This window comes from Phascolarctos cinereus, unplaced genomic scaffold, assembly GCF_003287225.1.
Source record: "Phascolarctos cinereus isolate Bilbo 61053 unplaced genomic scaffold, phaCin_HiC Scaffold_726;HRSCAF=1367, whole genome shotgun sequence".
Classification (NCBI taxonomy): domain Eukaryota; kingdom Metazoa; phylum Chordata; class Mammalia; order Diprotodontia; family Phascolarctidae; genus Phascolarctos; species Phascolarctos cinereus.
The window spans coordinates 366,262,264-366,284,337 of NW_027556098.1; the positions used below are offsets into that span (position 1 = coordinate 366,262,264).

The 22,074-nt window shown below is 36.3% G+C and overlaps 1 protein-coding gene across 4 annotated transcripts in view; it reads right to left on the reverse strand.

The window, feature by feature from the left end:
• The window catches only part of FOXJ3 (forkhead box J3), a 167,277-nt gene that overhangs the window by 30,678 nt on the left and 114,525 nt on the right, over window positions 1-22,074 (reverse strand). For 3 of the 4 annotated variants that reach the window (XM_078145506.1, XM_020983434.2, XM_020983436.2), the window contains 2 exons: window positions 10,007-10,108; window positions 309-437 (listed from right to left, as the gene is read on the reverse strand). In XM_078145506.1, the coding sequence (XP_078001632.1) occupies window positions 309-437; window positions 10,007-10,108 (231 nt within the window). The remainder of the gene's footprint in view (window positions 1-308; window positions 438-10,006; window positions 10,109-22,074) is intronic. The other variant, XM_020983437.2, reaches the window with a different exon arrangement.

Here is a 22,074-nt window from a genome sequence, read left to right on the forward strand (position 1 = left end):
CTGAAACTGAAACTAAGAACAAGAGGGCTCAGCCAGTACTTGAGAATGATCTACACTGAGGGCAACATGCTCTGAGTCACTTGAGCACAACCATTTTTAAAATCAAGTTACAAATAACCTTCTAAGTATGCATTTGGGAATCACCATCTAGGTCGGAAGTAGTTTCCCAAAGCCTATTTATAACCTGCTAATTATATTTCTGTATGTTTAAAGCTGCCCCTCTTCACATTTAGTCCGCGTGTTCCACTGAGTTTAGTTCTAAGCTCTAATTGTGAATTAAAATATAAAGAGCATTTCAGTAAGCTTACTGGTGTATAGCTGTGCACACTTCCAACGCTGTTCAAATTAACAGATGCCAAACTCTGGTCCGAGAGACTGTTGTTAAGGCTACTGCGGGGACTGTCACTGCCATCCTGATCAGGATTATATAATGTTACCTAGAATGCAAAAAACAAATATTTGGACAAAGATCAGCTAAAACTGCATGTACTACTTTATATGGCAACTCTATCAAGGTACTCTAAGACAGAGTATCTACATGCACAACTACCAAAATCAATGCAATTATTTAATAAGGTTAGCTTTCAAAACTATGTCTGGGTTACAAAGAATTTTTTTTTTTTAACAAATGTATATTTACAGCTCACTCTGCTAAAGAATAGGTTTTGGCTCTGATGTAAACAACAGGCACTAGAGGAGCAACTGAAGTTAAACTAGACAATGCAAGCTAAGAAAGAGTCTTATCAACTCCCTCTCTTGCAGCACTGCATATACTACTATCAAAGTGGACAGAACACCATTCCTGGAGTCGGGAAGGCCTGAGTTCAAATTTGACCTCACCATACTTGTACTAGCTGTGTGACCTTGGGCAAGTAACTTAACCCTGTTTGCCTCAGTTTCCTCATCTGCAAAACAAGCTGGAAAAGGAAATGGCAAATCACTCCAGTACCTTTACCAAGAAAACCACTAATGGGGTCACAAAGAGTTGGTCACAACTGAAAAACAACCCAATAACTTTCCAAGATTGCCGAACAAAGCAAGGCAAACCCTATATCACCAAGAAAAAACTTCAAATAAGCTTTCCTATTAGGCCCTTTCCCCATTTCTGAGTCTTCCACCTATAATTTTACACTTGCCAATCAACTTCTCATAGACATTAAAAAGTTTTCCAGCGTTTCCCAAATAAAATGACAAAAATGTCCTGACTAAGTTACAAGATTTATTACACGAGCTGGTCAAAATTCACTGCGCACCTACTGGTATTCCTGCTGGCATTTCAGAGGAACAAGATACCTAACTCTGGGAACACAAGTGCAATCTGCTGGGAAAACATAATCTTCATTCCCCATTAATACACTGGCATTCTGGTTTACACACCAAGTCTCTTTAAGCAGGTTAGGATAGCTGGTCTGCCAGGCAAAAACCACACCTGACCCCAGAGTTTCTGGAACAGGAGAGCTGCCCATCTCTGTTGTGGAAGGTTCTGCAAGATGAGGTGAACTAAAAAATATCTCAACAGACTGGAACTTATCGATAAGCTAAAACTAACAAGATAAAACTTATTAGGGATAAATGAAAAGTTCTCTATTTGGTTCAAGATATCACCTACATGAGCCCACTATGTGACAGACCTATTTTAACATCAGTTCTAATGAAAAAAGCTTAGAAGTTTTAATTAACTACTCAAGAGATTCAGCAGTATGAAGATGATGCCCAAAAAGTTAGTTAATGTAACCCAAAGATATGTGAAGATGATACACAAGTATCCTTGGTATGAGGATAGTAAGATGGAGATACATAGTGTATTGAATAGAACTGCTGGTCATTTGATAACTTCTGTTAGCACTGGTCAGATCACATTGAAAAACTGAGTCATGGGGCAGGTAGGTGGGACAGTGGATAGAGCACCAGCCCTGGAGTCAGGAGGATCTGAGTTCCAATTTAAACTCATACATTTATTAACTGTGTAACCCTAGGTAAGTCATTTAATTCCAACTTCCTAAAAACAACAACAAAAACCAGAAACAGAATCAGTGACAAACTAGAAAATAGCAATAGGACTTAGAACAATGCCAGTGAGGACTGGCTGGTGGTAAAAAGACATATTTAGGTATAGAAAAGAGACTACTTACAGGAGAGATCTGATCACTATAGTCAAACATCTGAAAGAATGTCTTCTGCAAATTAACTAAATTTATTCTGAGTGGCTAAAGATAGAATTAAGACAAAGGAGTAGACATTATGGCAAAACAAATGTCAGCTTACAAATTCTAACAAACAGAGCTATCTTGAAATGGAATGCACCATCCTATAAAAGAACAAGTTCCCTATTACTGGTATTATTCAAATAGAGGATGGCAAGGTGAGAAGTTAAACTACATGACCTGTAAATCTCCTTTCAACTCCAATGATTCCATGATTTACTCCAAAATTATATGAAATGGGTTAAAAAAAAAACAGAAAAGTAGATCAATGAACTGAAGCAATAAGCAATAATAAGAAATCAAATTCCATAATCCAGTGTTCAGTAAATTCAACAACATATACTACTTGGGAAAGGACCCTCTATTTGAAAAGAACTAGAAAGGAGTTTAGAGGAAAACAGTTTTTAACCACATTTTACACCATATATGACAAAAATTTCCAAATGGATCATACACGACCTAAACATAAAAAAAACCCTTTTTTTAAAAATGAGGAGTATATAAAGAAATACATTTTACAACCATGGTTAAGAGGAAAAAATCTTAACCAAATAAGGCATAGAGACCACAAAAGAGAAAATAAACAATCTTGACTACTTAAAATTTTTGCATTACCAAAACCAATACATCTAGGATAAAGTAAATGAGCAACTGGGGGAAAATTATCACTATTTATCTTCTAGCAAAACCACATTCTTATCCAAGATATATAGGTAATTAACAAAAATATTTAAGACGTAACAGTATTCTCCAAAATTGTTCTCAAAAAGAGAATCACCAACTATTAGCAATCATATATGAAAGACTGTTCTAATCACCAATAATAAAACAAATGAGAATTTTAAAAACTCAGGCTTTATTTCACACCTAGAAAACTGATAAAGATGATAAAAAAAAACCCAGAAAGAATCATTATTGGTAAGGTTAAGGGGATAAAGCACACTAATACACTAGTGATGGAACTAAGAATTATTCCAACTATTCTGGAAAACAATTTGGAATTACGTGAGGAAATACTGTTGATACCCTTTGACCCAGAGATCACACCACTGGGTATATGTTCCCCATCAAGGTTAAAGAAAGAAATGTTCTATAAAAATCAATATATTTATTGCATCATTTTTTGGTAGCAAAAAATTGGAAACAAAGTAGGTGCTCCTGATGGGAGAAAAGCTCAACAAATTGAGACATCCAAATAAAACAGAATAGATTCTACTCTCCAACAAATGACAAATATGAGGAATTTATATAAATATGGTCAGAAAGAGAAAAACACGAAGGAAGCATAGCAGAGATCTAGAGTCAGACAACCTAGATTCAAATCCTGCCTCTGATGCTTATCATCTGTAACTAGGTAATAAGGAGAACACAAAGAGATACATTTTACAACCATGGTTAGAATATTAATTATCTGATATCAGGTAAATCATTTAACCTCCTTGGGTCTCAGTTTCCTCATCTATAAAATGAAGGGGTTGAACTTGTTGCCTTCTAAGATCCTTTTCCAGTTCTCAATCTCTAAGATTATTAATACACATATTAATTATTATTATATATAACATATATAATGCCACATTATTATATAAACACACACACACACACACACACACACACACACACACACATATATGTAATTATTATAAACAAGAACACTATGATGAATGAGCTTGGCCCCAGAAGAGGTGAGGAAATGTATCCTCCTGTCATTATGGAAAGGTAAGGGTTCACAGGTAAAGACTTAGTTAAACTATCAGATGCAGTCATTAACCTGTTTTGTTTTTTGTTACTGGGGAGTTGAAGTGAGAGAAAGAACATCTGGAAATGACTTTAATGTTTTTTAAAAGGCATCAATAAAACTTTTACAAAGGACTATAAAATTCAGTCATATTATTCACTGTCAAAAACCAAAAAAGTAACAGTGACTCCAGGACTGGAGGGCACAGAAGGTTAGAGGTAGGAAAACCCCACTGCTCTTCTTACTAAATAAGATCCCTTCCCCATACTTAGTATAGACTTTGGAGAGAAAATGTGAAAACCAAAGAGTCACTAATAATATGAAAATTTTGATGTAGGAAAACACTAGTTTTTATGAAAATCATGAACAGTTCAAAACAAGTACTTTATGCTGGCAGATCTAAGTTCACAGGACTGCCAATGCACACTGCATCATGAAGGAGATGATGGCAAGAAGACTATGAAATGATTTCTTTAAAAAAAAGGATGGAGGCCATCTACCTGATTGCAATGATATCATATCCCAATCCTAACAAAATGCTCTACAAGAAATACTTTGCATGGGGCACCTAGGTCTTATATATACTTGCCTAAAGGTTGAAGTCCTATTACCTCAGATTCCACTGAAGCTGGGAGCCCTTTTAAATGCTAGAAAGCTTCTAGTGCTGGTGCCTAAAAAATACGCAAGGAAGAAAACTACAAGAAAGAATTAGGAAGTGAGTAAAGAAAACTTTTGAAAGGTAGCTGGTCTGGATTCTGTGCAGACCAGAAATAAGCCTGAAGTACAGAATGAAATATGTTTTCAGACACAACCAATGCTTGGATTTGTTCTCTGTGACTATACTTCTTTATTACAAGAGAGAACCTCAAACGGGGCAGAAAAATAGGTTAACTGGCAATGACAGAAATGCAAAAAAACCCAAAAAGTACATCAATAAAACATGGGAAAAAGAAGAAAACTAAAAGAAGCTCAAAATGGAACACAAACAGGAATTTGTTACTATACTGTTAAATTTAAAAAATATTTTTAAAAATAAACTAATAGACGGTTACTTTCAGATTTGTTTTTGTTCTTTTCTATGTAGAAATGTTTCTGTTTGTTGATGATTGTTAAGTTCCAATTTAAAAAATTTTAAATGACAGCTAAACACTTCTTGTAAGCATTGGGACAAATTTTATGATCCAGAGTTTTTCTGAATAACTAAAATGCTATGACACAGCATGCAATCAATACATTACAAATATGTTATCTCAATTTTGCTAGCCACTCAACTCTCTCACCAAATTTTTCTATTATCTGTTGGTATCCCCTACTTATTCATACTCTCTTTTCCAATATCTATGGTACACAGAACACTGTACTAGTCACAATGCCATGCATGACACAAAATAAACAGAAGGCTCATTCCTGCCTTCAAGGATGATATATCCTTGAGAGTGGGTTTGAGGGCGGACAGAACATATTCACAAGATAATCTGCAAAATATTACAGAGTACCATCACTGTTTCTCATTCCATTTGTGGAGATATACTGGTGCATCCCAAAGAGGAACAGCAAGACCAGTTTGATTGAATCATAGTATATGGTAAAGAGAAGAATGCATACTAAGACTGAAAGGGTAAGCTGGGTCTAGGCTGCGAAGGAATTTAAATTCCAAACAGAGTGGTTTGTATTTGACATTAGAGTTTATTGGAAGACATTGGAGTTTATTGACTAGGGTGGTAAAACTGTCAGAGCTATGCTTTACAAAAAATCATTTTAACGCCTATGTGGAAAGTAGACTGAGGAGGCAAAAAGACAAATTAGAATGTAACTGCAAAAGTCCATATGAGAAGTGATGAGAGCCCAAAACAAGAAGATGACCATGTGAACAGAAAGGAAGTGGATGAGATACTGCAGAAATATCATGACTTGGCAAATGACAGGATATATGGGGTGAGGCAGAGAGAGGATTTTGAGAATAGTCCCTAGCTGCAAATCCGGTTGAATGAAGATTATGGTACCCTTCAACTGAAACAGGGAAGTTTAGAATAGATGTTAATTTTAGGGGAAATATTTAATGAATTCTATTTTACATTTGAGTTTAAATTGCCTTTGGGCATCAAGTTTGAAATGCCCAACAGAAGAGACTAGAATTCAATATATAGAGCTAGAAGTCCTGCTTTATATAAAGGTGGTCTTTAATGAGATAGACAGAGAAAAGACAGACAAAAAGACAGCATTCTCAGTATAACAAAAGCTGGCTTACCAAAGGTTAAGGGAAAAGTCAGTGGAGGGGAAGTACTTCCACTTCATGTAATGGGTAGGCAACTTTTTAAAAATATTTTGACATACAAAAGGAAGTGAAAGATGGAATGGTAGTCAAATAATGTGGAACAGCATAAATCTTTTTATGGATTTGAGAAAGTTGAGAATATCTGCAGGAAATTTGTCAGGAGAAAAGAAAAGACCAAAGACGCATAAAAAAAGGATGACTGCTGAAAAAAGGTTCCAAAGGAGGTAAAGTAGAATAGTATCAAGAGCATCAGTAGCCTTAGGAAGGAGTAGAGATAACTTTTCCTCTGACAGAAGAAAAGAAGAGGAATGACAAAGCTGAGATATTTTGAGGAGACAAAACAGTGAATTAGAAGGCATCATTTAAGTCTGAGAGGTAGACATACAGTTAGGAGCTTAAGAAAAAAACCATTTTAGGATGTCACTAGGTAGACAGTAAGAGTAGAGTAGAATTACTGAATAACAAACAGCAAAGGCACAAATGTAAAAACAGCTCAAACCAAAAAAGGGCATAGAAAAAAATTAACTCTTTGGGAGATGTTATTAAAGGGGATTACTACTTAGATAGGTATTTAACTAGATGACCTTTGAGGTCCTTTCTAAATAAGATTTTCAGTTTGCAAGCCACTAAAAAAAATGGAATATAATTTTATTTTGTGGATTCTGAATCAAATTTGGCAGTTTTGTGCTTTGTCAACACACAAATCAGTTATGAGGCTTGATATTTTTACAATATTAAAATAAGTTCAGCTGTCAGTAAGGGTTTAGTTTATTGAGGTACAAACTAAAGTAGTAGTTATGTGACTGCTTTCAAGACCAGCAGAGAAATCAACAATTTGGTCTCTAATATCTTTGCTTACTATCACAGGGAAATTTAAAGAAAACAATAGCAAAACTTATGTCTAACTTACATTCTCACAAGGCCAAAAAGTGATCCAAAGACTTTCCAAAAGTCTCTTCAAAGATAGCTGTTTAAATCTCCCCAAAGAAAACTTTTTAATTTTATTACCCTGATGGTTTCACTAATATTTTGACTAGATATAATTCAAGTAGAGGAGTTAGGAAGTTTACAGATAAGGCCCTGATATTGTACAACATCATAGTAATTAAAATTATTTTGTTGCTGTGCTATCCTTATGATTTATATACTGCAATAGTGGTTTAGATATGAACAATACAGCCATTTCTTTTTTTTTTTTAATAGTCTTTAGTCAAGAATGTGACTCCCTACTATGACATTAGTTCAGGGCAAAATTTAGGTCTGATTGCCATTAATAGGAGGGAAAGCTAGATTTGGGGTGAGCAAAGATGGGCTCAAATACTGGCCCTACCACTTACCAGCTATGTGACTTTGGGCAAGTCACTGTATTTCTCTGGGCCCCGCTATTATTACATCTGTAAAATGTAGATATTCACTGTACTACCTAATTTATAGGGTTGTTGCGAGGAACAAATAAAACAATGTAAAATTCTCTATAAACAGTAAAGTGTTATGCAAACCTAAGCTGATATTATCTTCATCATTTCTACATATAGCACCTTACCACTGGTATGAAACTATAAATGTAAGTATATATGTATGTGAGCCTTGTTTGAATGAATTTACTACTAGAGGTTGATAGCTAATTCTCTGAGCCTTCAAACTAGTACACACTTCACATAAACTTGCACAACTTTACTGCTACTGAGAGCAGCAGCCAGTGTATACAGACACCACCACTTTTCTCTCACAAAAATCACAGATGTTCTAAACACACACATATACACACTGACTCAAATGTGAAATCTCTGATGTCTGGCAAAAACTGAACCGTACTAAAAAACTGGCTTCCCCATATTTGTTACATTCACAAGGGTTCTCTTCGATATGAATTCTCTGAGTTTCCTAAGTGATGGCCTACTGCCAATGCCTGTCCTATTCTCAATCTCATTATAAGAAACATTAAATCACCTCAAATGCCACCTTCTGCACGAAGTCTTCCTCCCCCAAGTTACTCTGTACCTGTTTTGCACGTGTTCAATATATGCCTAGCCATTTTCACATCCCCATTAGCGCTCCTTGAGTACAAGGACTGTTTCTCTTGGTCTTTGTATCTCCAGTGCCTAGCAGAGTTCCTGGAACATAGCAAATGCATAACAATTGCTTGCTAATTAACTGACTGAATGAATTAAGAACTTACCCATTTTCCCTCCTGCCACAGCAGTGCCCATATTCAATTTGTGACCATAGCAACTGAAATGCCAACAGAGAATACAAGCCAGTAAGCTGGCTAAAGAGAGCTCCTCTACTCTAGGCATGTGTAACTCAGATGCCAGGCAAAGCAAAAGGCAGCACCCATGAATCTGTTCTGGATTTTAAATTAGAGCTTTGAGTCCAGGCGAAGTGATCCTGTACACAGGACACATGGACACCTGAATTTTAGAGTTCATCTAAGAGTATTCTACTGAAACTTCTGGCCTTCCACCACAATGAAAGTAGAATAGGCCACTGGGTAGCCACTAGTGAACACCAAGCATCATCACCATGTGGCTATATAGAGATATACGTGTTATGTGGGTACACATATATGTGGGAAGAGATCAGAAGCCATTCTAAGATGCTGCCTTAAAGTAGTAATAATAGCTATTTACATATTATGTTAAAGTTCATTCACAAATCACTTTGTTCATAACAATCCTATGAGGTGAACAGATATTGTTATCCACATTTAGGAGGTTAGAAACTGAGGCTTGTGGACAAATGATATGCCAACAAGCTAGTAAGTTGTGGAGCTAGAACTCGACCAAGGTCCTCTAAATTCCAAATCCAGCACTCTTTTCACACCAGACCTTTAATATTTTTGTTACACAAAATATTACTTGAAATAAGTAGATCAATTTGTCTTAGTTTTTCTTTTTTGCCATAAAAAGATATGGGTAAAAACCTTATTATACAAATATCAGTATCATGGAAATCTGTATGCTATGCCTTCCAAGTAACTTAAAAGTAAAGGAAAGAGAAAAGAGGAAGAAGGGTTAAATGGGGACCAGCTCCATTTCTAAGAGTCGGCCAGGGATTTCTCCCTTCCCTCCCTTTATCCTTACTAAATACTCTTCTCCAAAGCATCCAAAGGGAAGTAAACCATAAGCCCCCCAAAAAACATTAGCTATGGGACTATCCCTCCCCCCACTCCCCCCCCCGAAAAGGAACCCTTGAGGGAAAAAAACCAATTAGCAGATGATAATACCAAAATTCTCAACAAATCACTGTATATTAACATGAATTATGAGAATTCTTTTCTGTGAAGTCCACTTCTATAATTCAAGAATTTTATTTCATCAGTGAGGGTACCCCCTCCATTAATACAAAGTACTTCATTCATCAATTTCTCTTATAACTTATTAGGAGTCTTCAAGAATTGCTGTAGCCAGAAAATTCATCAATTTATGGTCAACCTTAGTGACAAATTTCTCCATTATTGGCTGGGTTGGTCCTCAGTTCATAGACATTCAATTAATCACTGAGATCATACTTAATTATGAATTTCTACCTTGCAAAAACAACAAAGTTGGTACTCTGCTGGCAAAACTTTCAAGAACCCAAGGTCACTTTCTAACTCATCAGAGCAGTTCTTCTATGAACCAGTCCACAAACCAAACAATTCCCAATATCCCTACTGCAGTGTCAGGTTTAAGAGATACAAGTTTGTGCTATTTTCAAATTCAGTCATATAGAACATTTAAAAAGTATGATAAAGGGAAGTGAAATTAATTATACAATAATATCTTGACATTAAAAAAAAAAAGAAGTTACTTTGTTAGTCACAGTGTTGATTGCCAGAGTTGGAGAGGCACTTCCCGAAATAATACACTCCATTCCCAAAGAATCTGAATCTATGCTATATGGAGTTGAGGCCTAAAATGCAAGAACAAAACAAATTATTAGCAGCTTATAACCTGAAACAAAGTTAATACAATTTTAAAGGATTTCACTAAGTTCTCCTTCTATCACTGGTAAGTGGTACATTTACCACTACATTCTTTCTACCACTGATAAGAAAGAACTTAACTATTCACTGGAGCCTAATTTAGCCTTTATAACGTTGTATGTTGCTACAGTTCACTGAGGGCTATCTTAACATCTTGTGGCTTATGCTATCACCCACATCCTATCTACTAACCTGCAAATAGGTTGTGGTATATGCTGATATTAAAGGCAGATGCTTTTTATGCATTTTACATATCATTATCTTGAGTACTGCTCACATGTTCATGCATATGCATGTGTATGTGTATGTGTGCGCATATGTGAATGTGCATGTGTGTTTTCCCCTGGACTTCAACCAGTCACATTCTGGTTGCACTACAGAAAGTCATATCAGAAAAGTTGGGTTTTCTACCAGTTGGGGCAGCATTTGTTCTGTTGAATTTGATTCAATGTAGTAAACGTTAATTAAGCTATTTTATGTAAAGTGTTGTTTGGATCAAATGCACTTACCACTGAAAACCTACTACATACAAAGGTGCTGTGGGGGTGCAACTACTTTAAAATCAAAGGATTTCAGAACTATAAAGAACCCTAGGGGTAACACAGGTCAACTACTTCATTTTATAGATGAAGAAACTCAGGACCAGTGGGATTAAGTAACTTGCCTAAGGCCACAAAGAGGCCTTATAAGTGACAACGCTGAAAGTCAAACTTAGATCTTTTAATTTTAAATCTTGCCCTCTTTAAGAACCAGATCAAAAGGAAAGTGAGATAACTTATTTTAGTGTCTTCATACTGACAAACATAACTGGGCATTAGTATTATGCTAACAAATACAAAGGGGCATTAGTGTTATTTAAGAGGGCAATTATGTGGCGCAGTGGAAAGAGTGCTAGGCCTGGAGGACTCATCTTCTTGAGTTCAAATTCAGTCTTATTCTTATTAGCTGTGTGACTCTGGACAAGTCATTTAACCTGCTTGTCTCAGTTTCCTTGTCTGTAAAATGAGCTGTAGAAGGAAAAGACAAACCACTTCAGTACCTCTGACAAGAAAACCCCAAATGGGGTCATAAAGAGTTGAACATGACTGAAAAAATGGAATAACAACAGTATTATTAAGAGGTGATTTTATTTTATGAAGCTTTGTGGCAGCTCTTTAACAAAGGTAACAGAGTAGGTGAAATATAAATTAGGGTAGTACAAGTTATCCAGCTTCCAAATACAGGTGCCAGGTAGATTTTCCAGTCACCAAAGAAAGAAAAATAAAGAGGAAAAAGAAAAGCAGCATGTTGATATAGGTCTCTTGTTTCTAATTCTATGCTAAGGCTCAGATTAGATACATGGACAAGAATTTGGAAAGCTCTTCTAAAAGAAGGTCCAAAGATAAAGAAAGCTAAGCCTACTTGGTATAGTGGGTCATATTCACAAATTCTGCCTTTCCACTAAGATCCTCTTCCAGGGCCCCTCTGTGGCATAGAAGCAACCAGGATTCTTTAGGGTTACACTAGCAGCCTACCACCTCTGGCAGTTCCTATCAATGAATGAGAAAGAATGCCCTTAAAGGACTGGTGATACACCTACTGTCTGAGTACCAGCCTTGCTATGTTTGGAGAGGGTGATCACCACAATATTAGTCAACAGTGGAAGTCAGAGCAATTCATAAAATGCCATCTGCTAAGACAAGGAGGGCCTATAATTTGCATTGGAACAGGGAATACATATATCAACAAAACCATTAATCTTTTAGAACTGAAGTTTTACAATTCCAAAACAGAAACACCTCTGTAACAGGATAAAATGATGAGGAAAATATAGGGTGCCATGTCACCTAGCATAACCAAGGTTTGACTAACCTTGGTATAAAAATAAACACTAGCAGTAGAACTTCCTGTAGTGCTTAATGGTTTACCAAGTGTTTTATATGTTATTTCTCCTTTGATTTTTACCATAACTCCATGAGGAAGATAGCACAAGTATGTCTAGTTTCATTAACAAAAGAGACTGCTCCAAAGAAGCTGAAGAATTTGCTATAAATCAGAGTTAAGTGTTGAAGCTGGAACTAAAACCCAAGTTGTAAGATTTTAACCCAATCATTTATTTACTATACCAAGTTATCTCCTACAGCCACAGATTAGGTGTGATTCTACGTACTTCTAATGACTGATCAAAAAAAGTTTTCTCATATTTTCTATCCAATAAAAATAATTTGGGCTAATGAAAGCTTTAAGTTTTAGCTGGATTTCCTGTATTACTGTGCATATGGTAGCTACTTAATGAGCATTTATTGAATTGTTGAATCTCAGAGTGATTAAATCCCTCTGTCACCATATAAGCAGACCAACTTACATCAGTATAAAGAATGAGAAGTATCCTCATTATAGAGGAACAAGGAAAGGAGAGAAGGTGAGAGTAGGGTGGGATATTTTCCATAGCCAGGATATTGGGTGCAGGGGAAGAGAAAAAAAATCAGAGGTAGGAGGGCTAGGTATAAAGACAAAATTCTGCTTTGCTTTATGATTTTGTGTAAGACTTTGATGAAAATAAGGTGTTATGACAATCTAAATATACCTTAATTTTCTCTAATTCAGCCTAATTTCTCAATTTAGGCTAGTCTACTCCATTTTATTAATATAATTCATAAACAACTGGGGGGGAGAGGGAAATAAAAGAGAAATATGAGAAATCAAAATTTTTAGCCTTGCATTCAAAGCTATCCATAATTTGATTCCAACCTATTTTTCCAGACTTCTAATACTATTCTCCTTCACATAGCCTATGTTCCATATCCACAGAATTCCTCACATATTATTCCAAACTGGTCTATATATCCCTGAATATATACTAATAATATTTTACGTAAACAGAGAACACTAAATGTTTACAAAGCATTTATACTGTTCCTTGCTCTTGGACTGTTCTTCCTTCCTGTCCCCTCTTGCTAATCTTTACCAACTGAAATCCTATTGGAAGGTGATTTAATGCTTCAAGGACCAGCTCAAATGACAGACATCTTTTCCACAAACTTTTCCAGACCTTTGTAGTTGGAAGGAACTTCTCCCTTCTCTACACTCTAGCACTGTGTACTTACGCATATATATTTTGTGTAGTAGTCATGTGTAAATTAGACTGTTAACTCCTTAAAAGTAGTGATCTTATTATTCATCTTTGTAACTACCTCAGCAGCTACTATACAGCCTTATACAGAGCAGGTGGTTCAATAAATGTGTGTTGAATCAAAGAATGAAGAGATCTCTGAATGTACTTCCCCCTATTTCTTAGATTGCTGGTATCATAATGACAGATTTCTTTACTTCCAAAGAATTCTAGATAGTGCCCTCCATCGAGGCTGAGGATTCAGTATATTTTTCCAAGTCATCACATAAGGAGATGACTTCTTATCAGGAATATCCCACTTTCTCTATAAACAACAATCACCTTTTGCCAATAATTAATATCCTTTTATGAAACATTATTAGAAAATTGTGGCTCTGATCATTACATTAGACATTTCCCCTTTCCTCAACAATGCCAACACATGTAAGTAAATCAGTTAATCCAATCCAACAATTTATTACACATTTGTTAAGTATGAGACATGGCAATATGGAGTATACATTCTTGGGGTTTTTGTTGTTATAAGAATCCAATGAAATGGCATAAAGTTCTTTGTTAATCTTAATGCACTATATAAATATGAACTCTCACTATTATTGGGGACTGCGAATATTAAAAAAAATAAAAAGAACAAAAATGAAGATAGAGTTATTGGCCTCAGGGTATTTCTATTCTACTGAGGGGTTAGGAGAAGAGATATAGTATGTCAATAGCCACATATATACATAAGTAGAGTACTAACAACTAGGAGATGAGAAAAGGGTTCCCTTATCAGAAGAGGCACATGAGCTGAGCATAAAAGGAAGCCTATGTAGCATTCTTTTCTTAAAAAGTACCTCATTAAGTGCCTAAAGTGTATCAGCTGATTGGGAATACAGAGGGCATACATTTCAGCAATGAGGAGGAATATGCAGGAAGGCAAGAGATGGATTGGGGATGTTGTGAATAGCAAGATGGCCAATGTGGCCGAACAATCAAGCTAAGGAGTTTCTAATTTATCTTACAGGTAATAAAGGGGCCAGTGAAGCCAATCATAATCACTCTATTGAATCACCTTGACCTGATACATAATTATGGTTTGCAGTTATACGTGCAGATACTGAGATAGTGAATCTTATTTTCTATCAAAGTTCACTGGCCTGCAGGAAAAAAAAAAGAAAACTCTACCATCTTCATTCACAAACTTAGGTAAAACACATTAATTTAGTGACATTTTGCCTCTCTAAGAACAAACGAAAGATATCTAGTTTATATTTAAAAATCAGAATAAGGAACATGACTTTATTAGATAAATACAATATTCTTTTAAAAATATTCCACATAATAATCAGTTAATGGAGAAAAGGATGGGGGAAGGGAGGGTAAAGAGATATTCAAGGTGGGTGGGAAAAAAGGGAGATTGGGAAGAAGGGAAAGAACTAAAGGGAGGGCAAAGAAACAGATATATGTAAGAAATTCCTTTCTCTAGCTTAGAGGTTCTCAAACTTTTTGGACTCAGGACACCCTGACATTCTCAAAAAATTATTGAGGACTTCCCCAAAGAGCTTCTATTTATATGAGTTATACCTATCAATACTTGCTGTATTAGAAATTAGACCATCTTAGTATTATGAAAGTAATTTTGCCCTCAAGGGCTTCCTGAAAGCATCTCAAGGAGTTCCAGGGGTCCCCAGACCATACTTTGAGAATTACTGACCTAGTCTATTATCATTTCCTGTCTTCAGTTTGAGATGCCTACCTAACATCAAGTCTGAGATGTCTGAAGCTCAGGACAGATTAGGGATAGATATATGTATCTATATTTATTATATCTAAGAATTATCTGCATAGATATGATACTTGAAGCCGTGGAACTTGATGAAATCACCAAATGAGAAGTACAGAGGAGAAGAAAGATGAGTGTCCCAGACAGTGCTTTCGGGAACACCCCTGGTTGGTAGGCTTAACATATATGAAGATCCAAAAAAACAAGACAGGCGACTACGGAACCAAGAGAGAGCAGGGTCACAAAAACCTAGAAAAGCACTTCCAGGAGGAGAGGGTGACTAACAGTAACAAAAGCCAAAGAGAGGTTAAGAAGGATAAGGATTGAGAAAAGGATATGCTATCTGGCAATTAAGATACCACTGGTAACTCTGGAAAGGGAGAGGGCAGTTTCTGTTGAAAGATAAAGTCATGAGCCAGACTATGAAGGATTTAGAAGGGATTGAGAGGAGAGGAAGCAGAGACCCCAAGTGCAAATGGCTTTCTCCAGAGGGTTAGCCAAGAAGCAGAGAAGAAATACAAGATGACAGCTAGTGGAAATGATTCACCAGGGATTGAGACACTGAAAAAAGGAGAGTGTAGCCAGCACAGGATGAATGCCTAGGAAAGAAGTGAGGAATGAAGGTGATAGTAAGGACAAAGAACAGGGTTAAGCCACAGGGAAAGATGAAATGACAAAAGAAGTGGAACACGTGGGTGCAAGATCAAAGGTATGACCTTTGTGTGCAGCTGAGGTGAAGTGGGGATGTAGGTCATGAGATCTGAGCAGATTAAAGAAATTCAATTTATTAAGTGCTTGCTAATGTAGTTATTGGAGCATCAACGTATTTTGAAATTCCCTATTATAAGGCAGGGATTTGGGGTGGAAAGAAAGACTAGGAGCCAGGTAATTAACTCCTTCATTCAGAAAGGAAGGAGAAAACAGAGGACTGTCAACAGATAACAGCTTCCAGGATTTGAGCTGAATGATGAATCCGGATATCTTAAATCTAAAAAGAGGAAAGGAATGCTGAGTGTTGTCGGTACAGTAAGAGATTAGAAGTGGCAATGGGGGAGCACCATAATCAGTGAGGTAAGGGAACATAAGTGGAAGTACAACCACTACTGGAAAAGGGTGGCCAGGAATGCAATATCACATGGAAGGAATTGGATCTCAGTGAATACTGGAAGATGGAAAAAGAAAGGAAATATTTTAATATGAAAGAAAGTTTGTGAATTATGGAGTAGACATTCTAGAGAGCATAGTAGAAGGGGCAGACAGATGTGGAATTGAGAAAGGGGAAAACTGAATTGCAATTCTTACAACTGATCCTTTTATAGCCTGACCTCTGGTCTCTGCCCTCCACCACCCTCTCCCCTCATCTCCCACCTAGGTGGTAGCCATCTGCCTCTTAATATACTTCATTTTGTCAATATCTTTCCTACAATGTGGCCTCTAATCTGATTAGACAATATTTAAACCAAAGCCACATGAAAATATCCAATAACCTCACAGGTAGTTCAGAAACTCAATTTGCTAGATGTGGCATCAATATGTCAGGGCCTTAAAGGACCAGAAAGTGGGGGGGGGGGAGGGAGAATGGCAGTCAAGGCTCAAACTTACTCCACTATGTAGAGAGATACAGGGAGAAGACAGAGTATTCTAGGGGTCCAGAGCAGAGTCTATGCATAACTCCACAGATGGAATAGGAAGAACTCAGCACTAAAGGTATGGAATTACTCTCCCAAAATACAATGATCTGCAATTACAATCTTTCAAGCTGCTATCAAGAGACTTTTCATCAAGGAGAGAAGTTTATTCTTTGAATCACAGAATTATAAAACCATCTAATAAGGTGATTGGTTAAGGACTTTGTGCATCCCTGGTTATGGGTACTAAGTTGAGTATGTTTATCCTCCCCTACAATTACAATTAGCTCTAAGGCAGAGATCAAATTAACTTTAAAAGCACGGTCCTTATTTCTCTTTTCTTATCAGGATAATATAGAGCCTCTATACACAGTAAGTATATACTTAGTGCTACTGACTAAATGACTTACTGGTATTGTCCATAGTGACAGTATGGATGTCTGGTGGAACCATAACACAAAATAGTTAATTTCCTTTGATGCTTTAAACTAGCCATTATAATTCTTCTCGTTCAATCAATCAACAAATATTTATTAAGCACCTAGTATATACCAGGCACTATGGCAGGGTACCAATATACCACTCCAACTGTCCATTAGTTTGGTTCTCATTATCACTACCTGACAGTCCCACATCCTTTGTCACTGGTAACATACTTCACAATCTTATACCTATCATGCATCTTTTCTGTTGTCCCTCAAGATGTTTGTAATCTGATGTCTTCTGAACTAGCTACACTCAGTGGTTGAAAGGCTCTTTCATTATCACTTAGATTAAAGATAGGCTTTTGCAGTCTGCAATCACTGAAAGCAAGCACTGCACGATTTCTAAAATTCTGCCCAATCTCCTCAGTCTAACAAATTATCAGCATAACTCAATACCCATCTACAGTACTTAATTAAGATTTAACAACAACGGGACAGCTAGGTGGCGCAGTGAATAGAGCACTGGTCCTGGAGTTAGGAGGACCTGAGTATAAATCTGGCCTCAGCCACATGATACTTACTAGCTATGTGACCCTAGACAAGTCACTTAACCCTGACTGCCTCAAAAAAAAAAAATTGACAACAACAAACTGGTAGAACATCACGTTCAGCCTCATAAAATCTCCATAATACCTGTTTTTCCACAGATTTTCCTTTCCAATGTACACAATTAGTCCTATCTCTTTGTATCACTATGGATTTCAACAAGGAGATTTCTTGGTGTTCTGGGATCTGATGCAGTTAAAATGTCATCTCTAAACAGGAACATTTGGAGAAAATGGATATCCATAAGAATTCCTTATTTCTTTCAGACCTTTGCAGGACATTTTCCACAATATTGGGGAAAGTCATAAATCTGGCCTCGACAATGTACTATGTAAAAAATATTCCGGAAGACAGAATGCAAAAAACTCAGCCTGGCATTTAAATGACCAAATATGGTCCTCATTTACTTTTCTAGTTTTACTTCACCTTACTCTCCTTCACTTCTTCTCCAAAGTGACCCCCATACTCCCATGCCTGGAATGTACCCCCTTGTCACCTCTACTTCACAGGATTTGTGACTTTTTCCCAAAGATAGCACAGGTACCACCTACACAACATTCTTCTTGATTCCTCCATTTATTTGCATGTGATAATCTCTCCCTGCCACCCCCAGCATATACTCTGTACTTACTTCTGTACATGTCATAAACCCCACCAGCCTCCCCCACAACAGGTAGAATGTAAGTTCTTTGAAGGCAGGAATGGTTTTGCTTTTGTCTTTTTATCCAGACTGCCTTGGGAAACAGCAGACATTTAATGTTTGTTAAACCGAGTCACAACTGAAACAGTAATCACAGGAAGACCTTAAACTTCATCCACTAAATAGTCTTCCAATTGTAAAGATGTGGTTCACTGCTGAAAATCACCTGCTAAAGTCTGCAGATTCCTTTATCTTATTTTTGTTGAGGTCTTTAATGCATGCATAGATTCTTTTCATAAAATTTTTATAGAGCTGAGAAAGTAAGGGATATGGACCTTCCACCATCACAAATGGTAAAAACACCATTTGTAATTTTTGTTCTTTCTGATTTTCTCCTCCAATTTTGAGCTACACTGAGAACAAATTACTGAGTTAAAATTTTGTTATCTCCAATGTGGATTTCTTGTATGTATTCTTGATCAGGTATAGCCATTCTTTGTAACTTCATCTTAAGTGCTACTTCGTAGAGTACCTTAAGTTCAGAGATGGTAAGAGTTCAAATCTGGTGAATTGTTCCACTATCACTGCCAAATGAGCAAAGAGAGATCCCTGTAAAAACATCAGCAGATGCACAGGCTCTCTCTGGAGAAGACAAAAGGAACTGGTTTCATTACACTCTCAAAAGTAACAAGGAACAATTCCAGGGGACACTTGGTGGATCAATCAGTAAGTATGTATTAACATCTAGTATGTACCAAGCATTGTGCTGAACTCCTGGAATACAGAAAAAGGCAAAAGACAGTCCTTGCCTTCAAAGAGCTCACAATCTAGTGGGGTAGATAACATGCAAAAAACAATGTACAAACAAGCTATATATAGGATAAATAAGAAATAATCAACAAAGGGAAGGCATTAGAATTAAAGGAGACTGGAAAAGGCTTCCTATAAAAGGTGAGATTTTGGCTGGAACATGAAGGAACCCAAGGAAGTCAAGAGGCAGAGATGAGGAGGGAGAACACTCCAGGCAAAGGGGACAGCCAGTGAAAATGCCTGGAGCCAAGAGATGTAATGTCCTATGTGAGGAACTGCAAGGAGTTGAGTGTCAATGGATTGAAGAGTACATGGGAAAGGTATGATTTAAGAAAACTGGAAAGGCATGTGGGAGGGTATGGGTTATGAAGGGCTTTGAATGCCAAATAGAGAGGACTTTTGACTATGCCTAGCAGAGTTCACAATGGACATAAAAGGGATGAACGCTATGAAGGTAACTGCATCTTACAAGACAAAATCAGTTGTGGAAGATAAATAGAAAAATTCTATGAGGACTTGATGAAAGTCTCTGATTGAAGTCAATATATCTTTCAAAATTCAGTAACTTCAACAGGAAGTAAGCTGGGGGGAAATGGCAAAAATTACTGCTACCCATCTCCCTGTGTTCCCTCTTTCGTCTACACATTACAATACTGGAACAGTACTTCAGAGTCTTTAGTCAGATCTGAATGAGAAACCCTTATCAGTTTTTCTTTAACAATCAATTCCAAAACAATATTTTGCAAGAAATTTTTTTATGCTATTCTTATCAAAGGCCACCAAATTCTGAAGGGAGTTGCCTCATCAACTTGGGAATTAGTCTTAGATTAATTCAAGTAATAGAACTATCTGGAGTTCACCTCTGACTAGGAGAACATGAGAATCCTTAGAGGGTGTGGAGGTAGACCAAGAGTTGTGACTACTGTTCTGAGTGATGAATCAAAATTATTAACTAAACTTTGTAACACTGGGACTACTACAAATTGTTACTACAAACTGAGTAGATATGGCTATGGTGAGGGATTTTCAAAGGCAGGATGACTATCTGTTCCTTTGGTTTTTAAAGGAGAGATCTTTAGAATTAGAATAATTTAATAAATAAAATTGCCTCTGGAAGATCTGTACTTAAAACACAGAATAAGGATTTTTTTTAACACTACGTTGGAAAATAAAATCAAGGATCAAGGAATGAAAAGTGTGGTGAATATGTTCTTCAAAAAGATAATCAGAAGATGTTGGATATGAAAACAACAAATAAAATTTTTACAAAATGAAAACTGACTACATCCTAATAGTAACTGGTTATAAAGGATCAGCTATCAGAGTCAAAAATGGATAATCATTGGGTGGCCAGTGCAAACTAGAAAAGTCAGAAGAAAAGATAAAGATCAGAAGATTCTCTGAGCAACTGCAACAATTCCAATTAGAGCAGTTTACACAAACTATTGATTCTGATAGATGGAAAACAGATAAAACTGAAAGCAATAACTCTATTATGATTTTCTTAGAAAAGTTCAACCAATGCAAAACAAGTTGACATAACAAAAGGCCTAAATGATCACTGAAAGCATTGCAGCCAACAAAAGTTTAATCTCTTTGGTAAGCAGACACATGTAACCCCAAAGTGATAGATTCAGAGTACTAGCTTGTTTGCAAAATACAACAAAGGAAAAAAAGATGAAAACTTATGAGCATTTTTTTTAAAAGTATACACATAACACAAAAATTAAGGAGAAAATTGGGTTTTAGAAAGTTTGACCTGAGAGCCAAGTAAATGTAAATTGGTTAGAGAGCACTTGTAGATAAAACCAGAAGGTAGACAACAAATAAATACAATGAGTTACATTATTTATGACTTTAATACTTAAAGCACCAATGATTCTATCAGTGAAGGCACTCCCTCCATTAACAAAAATCACAACTGCTCTTTAACAAACAGTCTCTTCATAAGTTACTTTGGGAGAAAAGAATTTTATCGCCTACCTCAATTTTTTGACGGTAATAAAGTATTTATTACTTTTTTTAATCCTTTTTTTTTCCAGGGGGAGAAAGAAAGCTAAAAGTATAGCAACCAAATATAGCCTTTCTTCAAAAGACAAAAAGGGAGAAACCTCGGAAAAGTGTGGAAAGTAAAATTTTGCATACTGATTCCTGTTTTCTTACTGATTGCCATTGTAAATTAGTAACATACTCCCACACGGAAAATGTGTACATGATATCATATAAAGAGAAACTGTGCTAAAAACATAATAAACAGAGAACTCATGATCAAAGAGGTATATAAGTTTTCAATCAGTTTCTGCAAGAACTGGAAAAAAAGAAAAGTTCTAAGAACTACAATGAGAAAAAGAGCGAAAGAAAAGGTAGAAAAAACAATGACCCACAACAGGGACATTACTTGCAAGAAGCACAATGATACCTTGGGTCTTGAATGTGATTGAGTTTTCCCCCTACCATGACCCATGATCCAATTTGGAATTTACAAAACCTAATTCTATATGTATATTCAAATAATAATAGGTAGCATTTATGTAGCACTTTCAGATTTGCAAAGCACTTAACAAATATCATCTCATTTTATTCTCACAATAATTCCATGAGATAGGTGCCATTATCCTCACTTTAAAGAACAAGAAACTGAGGCAGACAAAGGTGAAGTTACTTGCCTAGGGTTACACAACCACTAAGCATCTGAAGTTGAAACTGAACTCATGTCTTCCTGATTCCAGATGCAATATTTTATCTATTGAACCACCTAGCTGCCCCAGTAATAAATTAAAAATATTATGAAATAACAAATGCTATTTCACAGTTTTTAACTAATTCAGAATTGTACACATTGGTTTAAAAAATAATAATGCATATTTGTATTCAGGGCTGATGCATTTCTGGGACAATCTGGTCAAA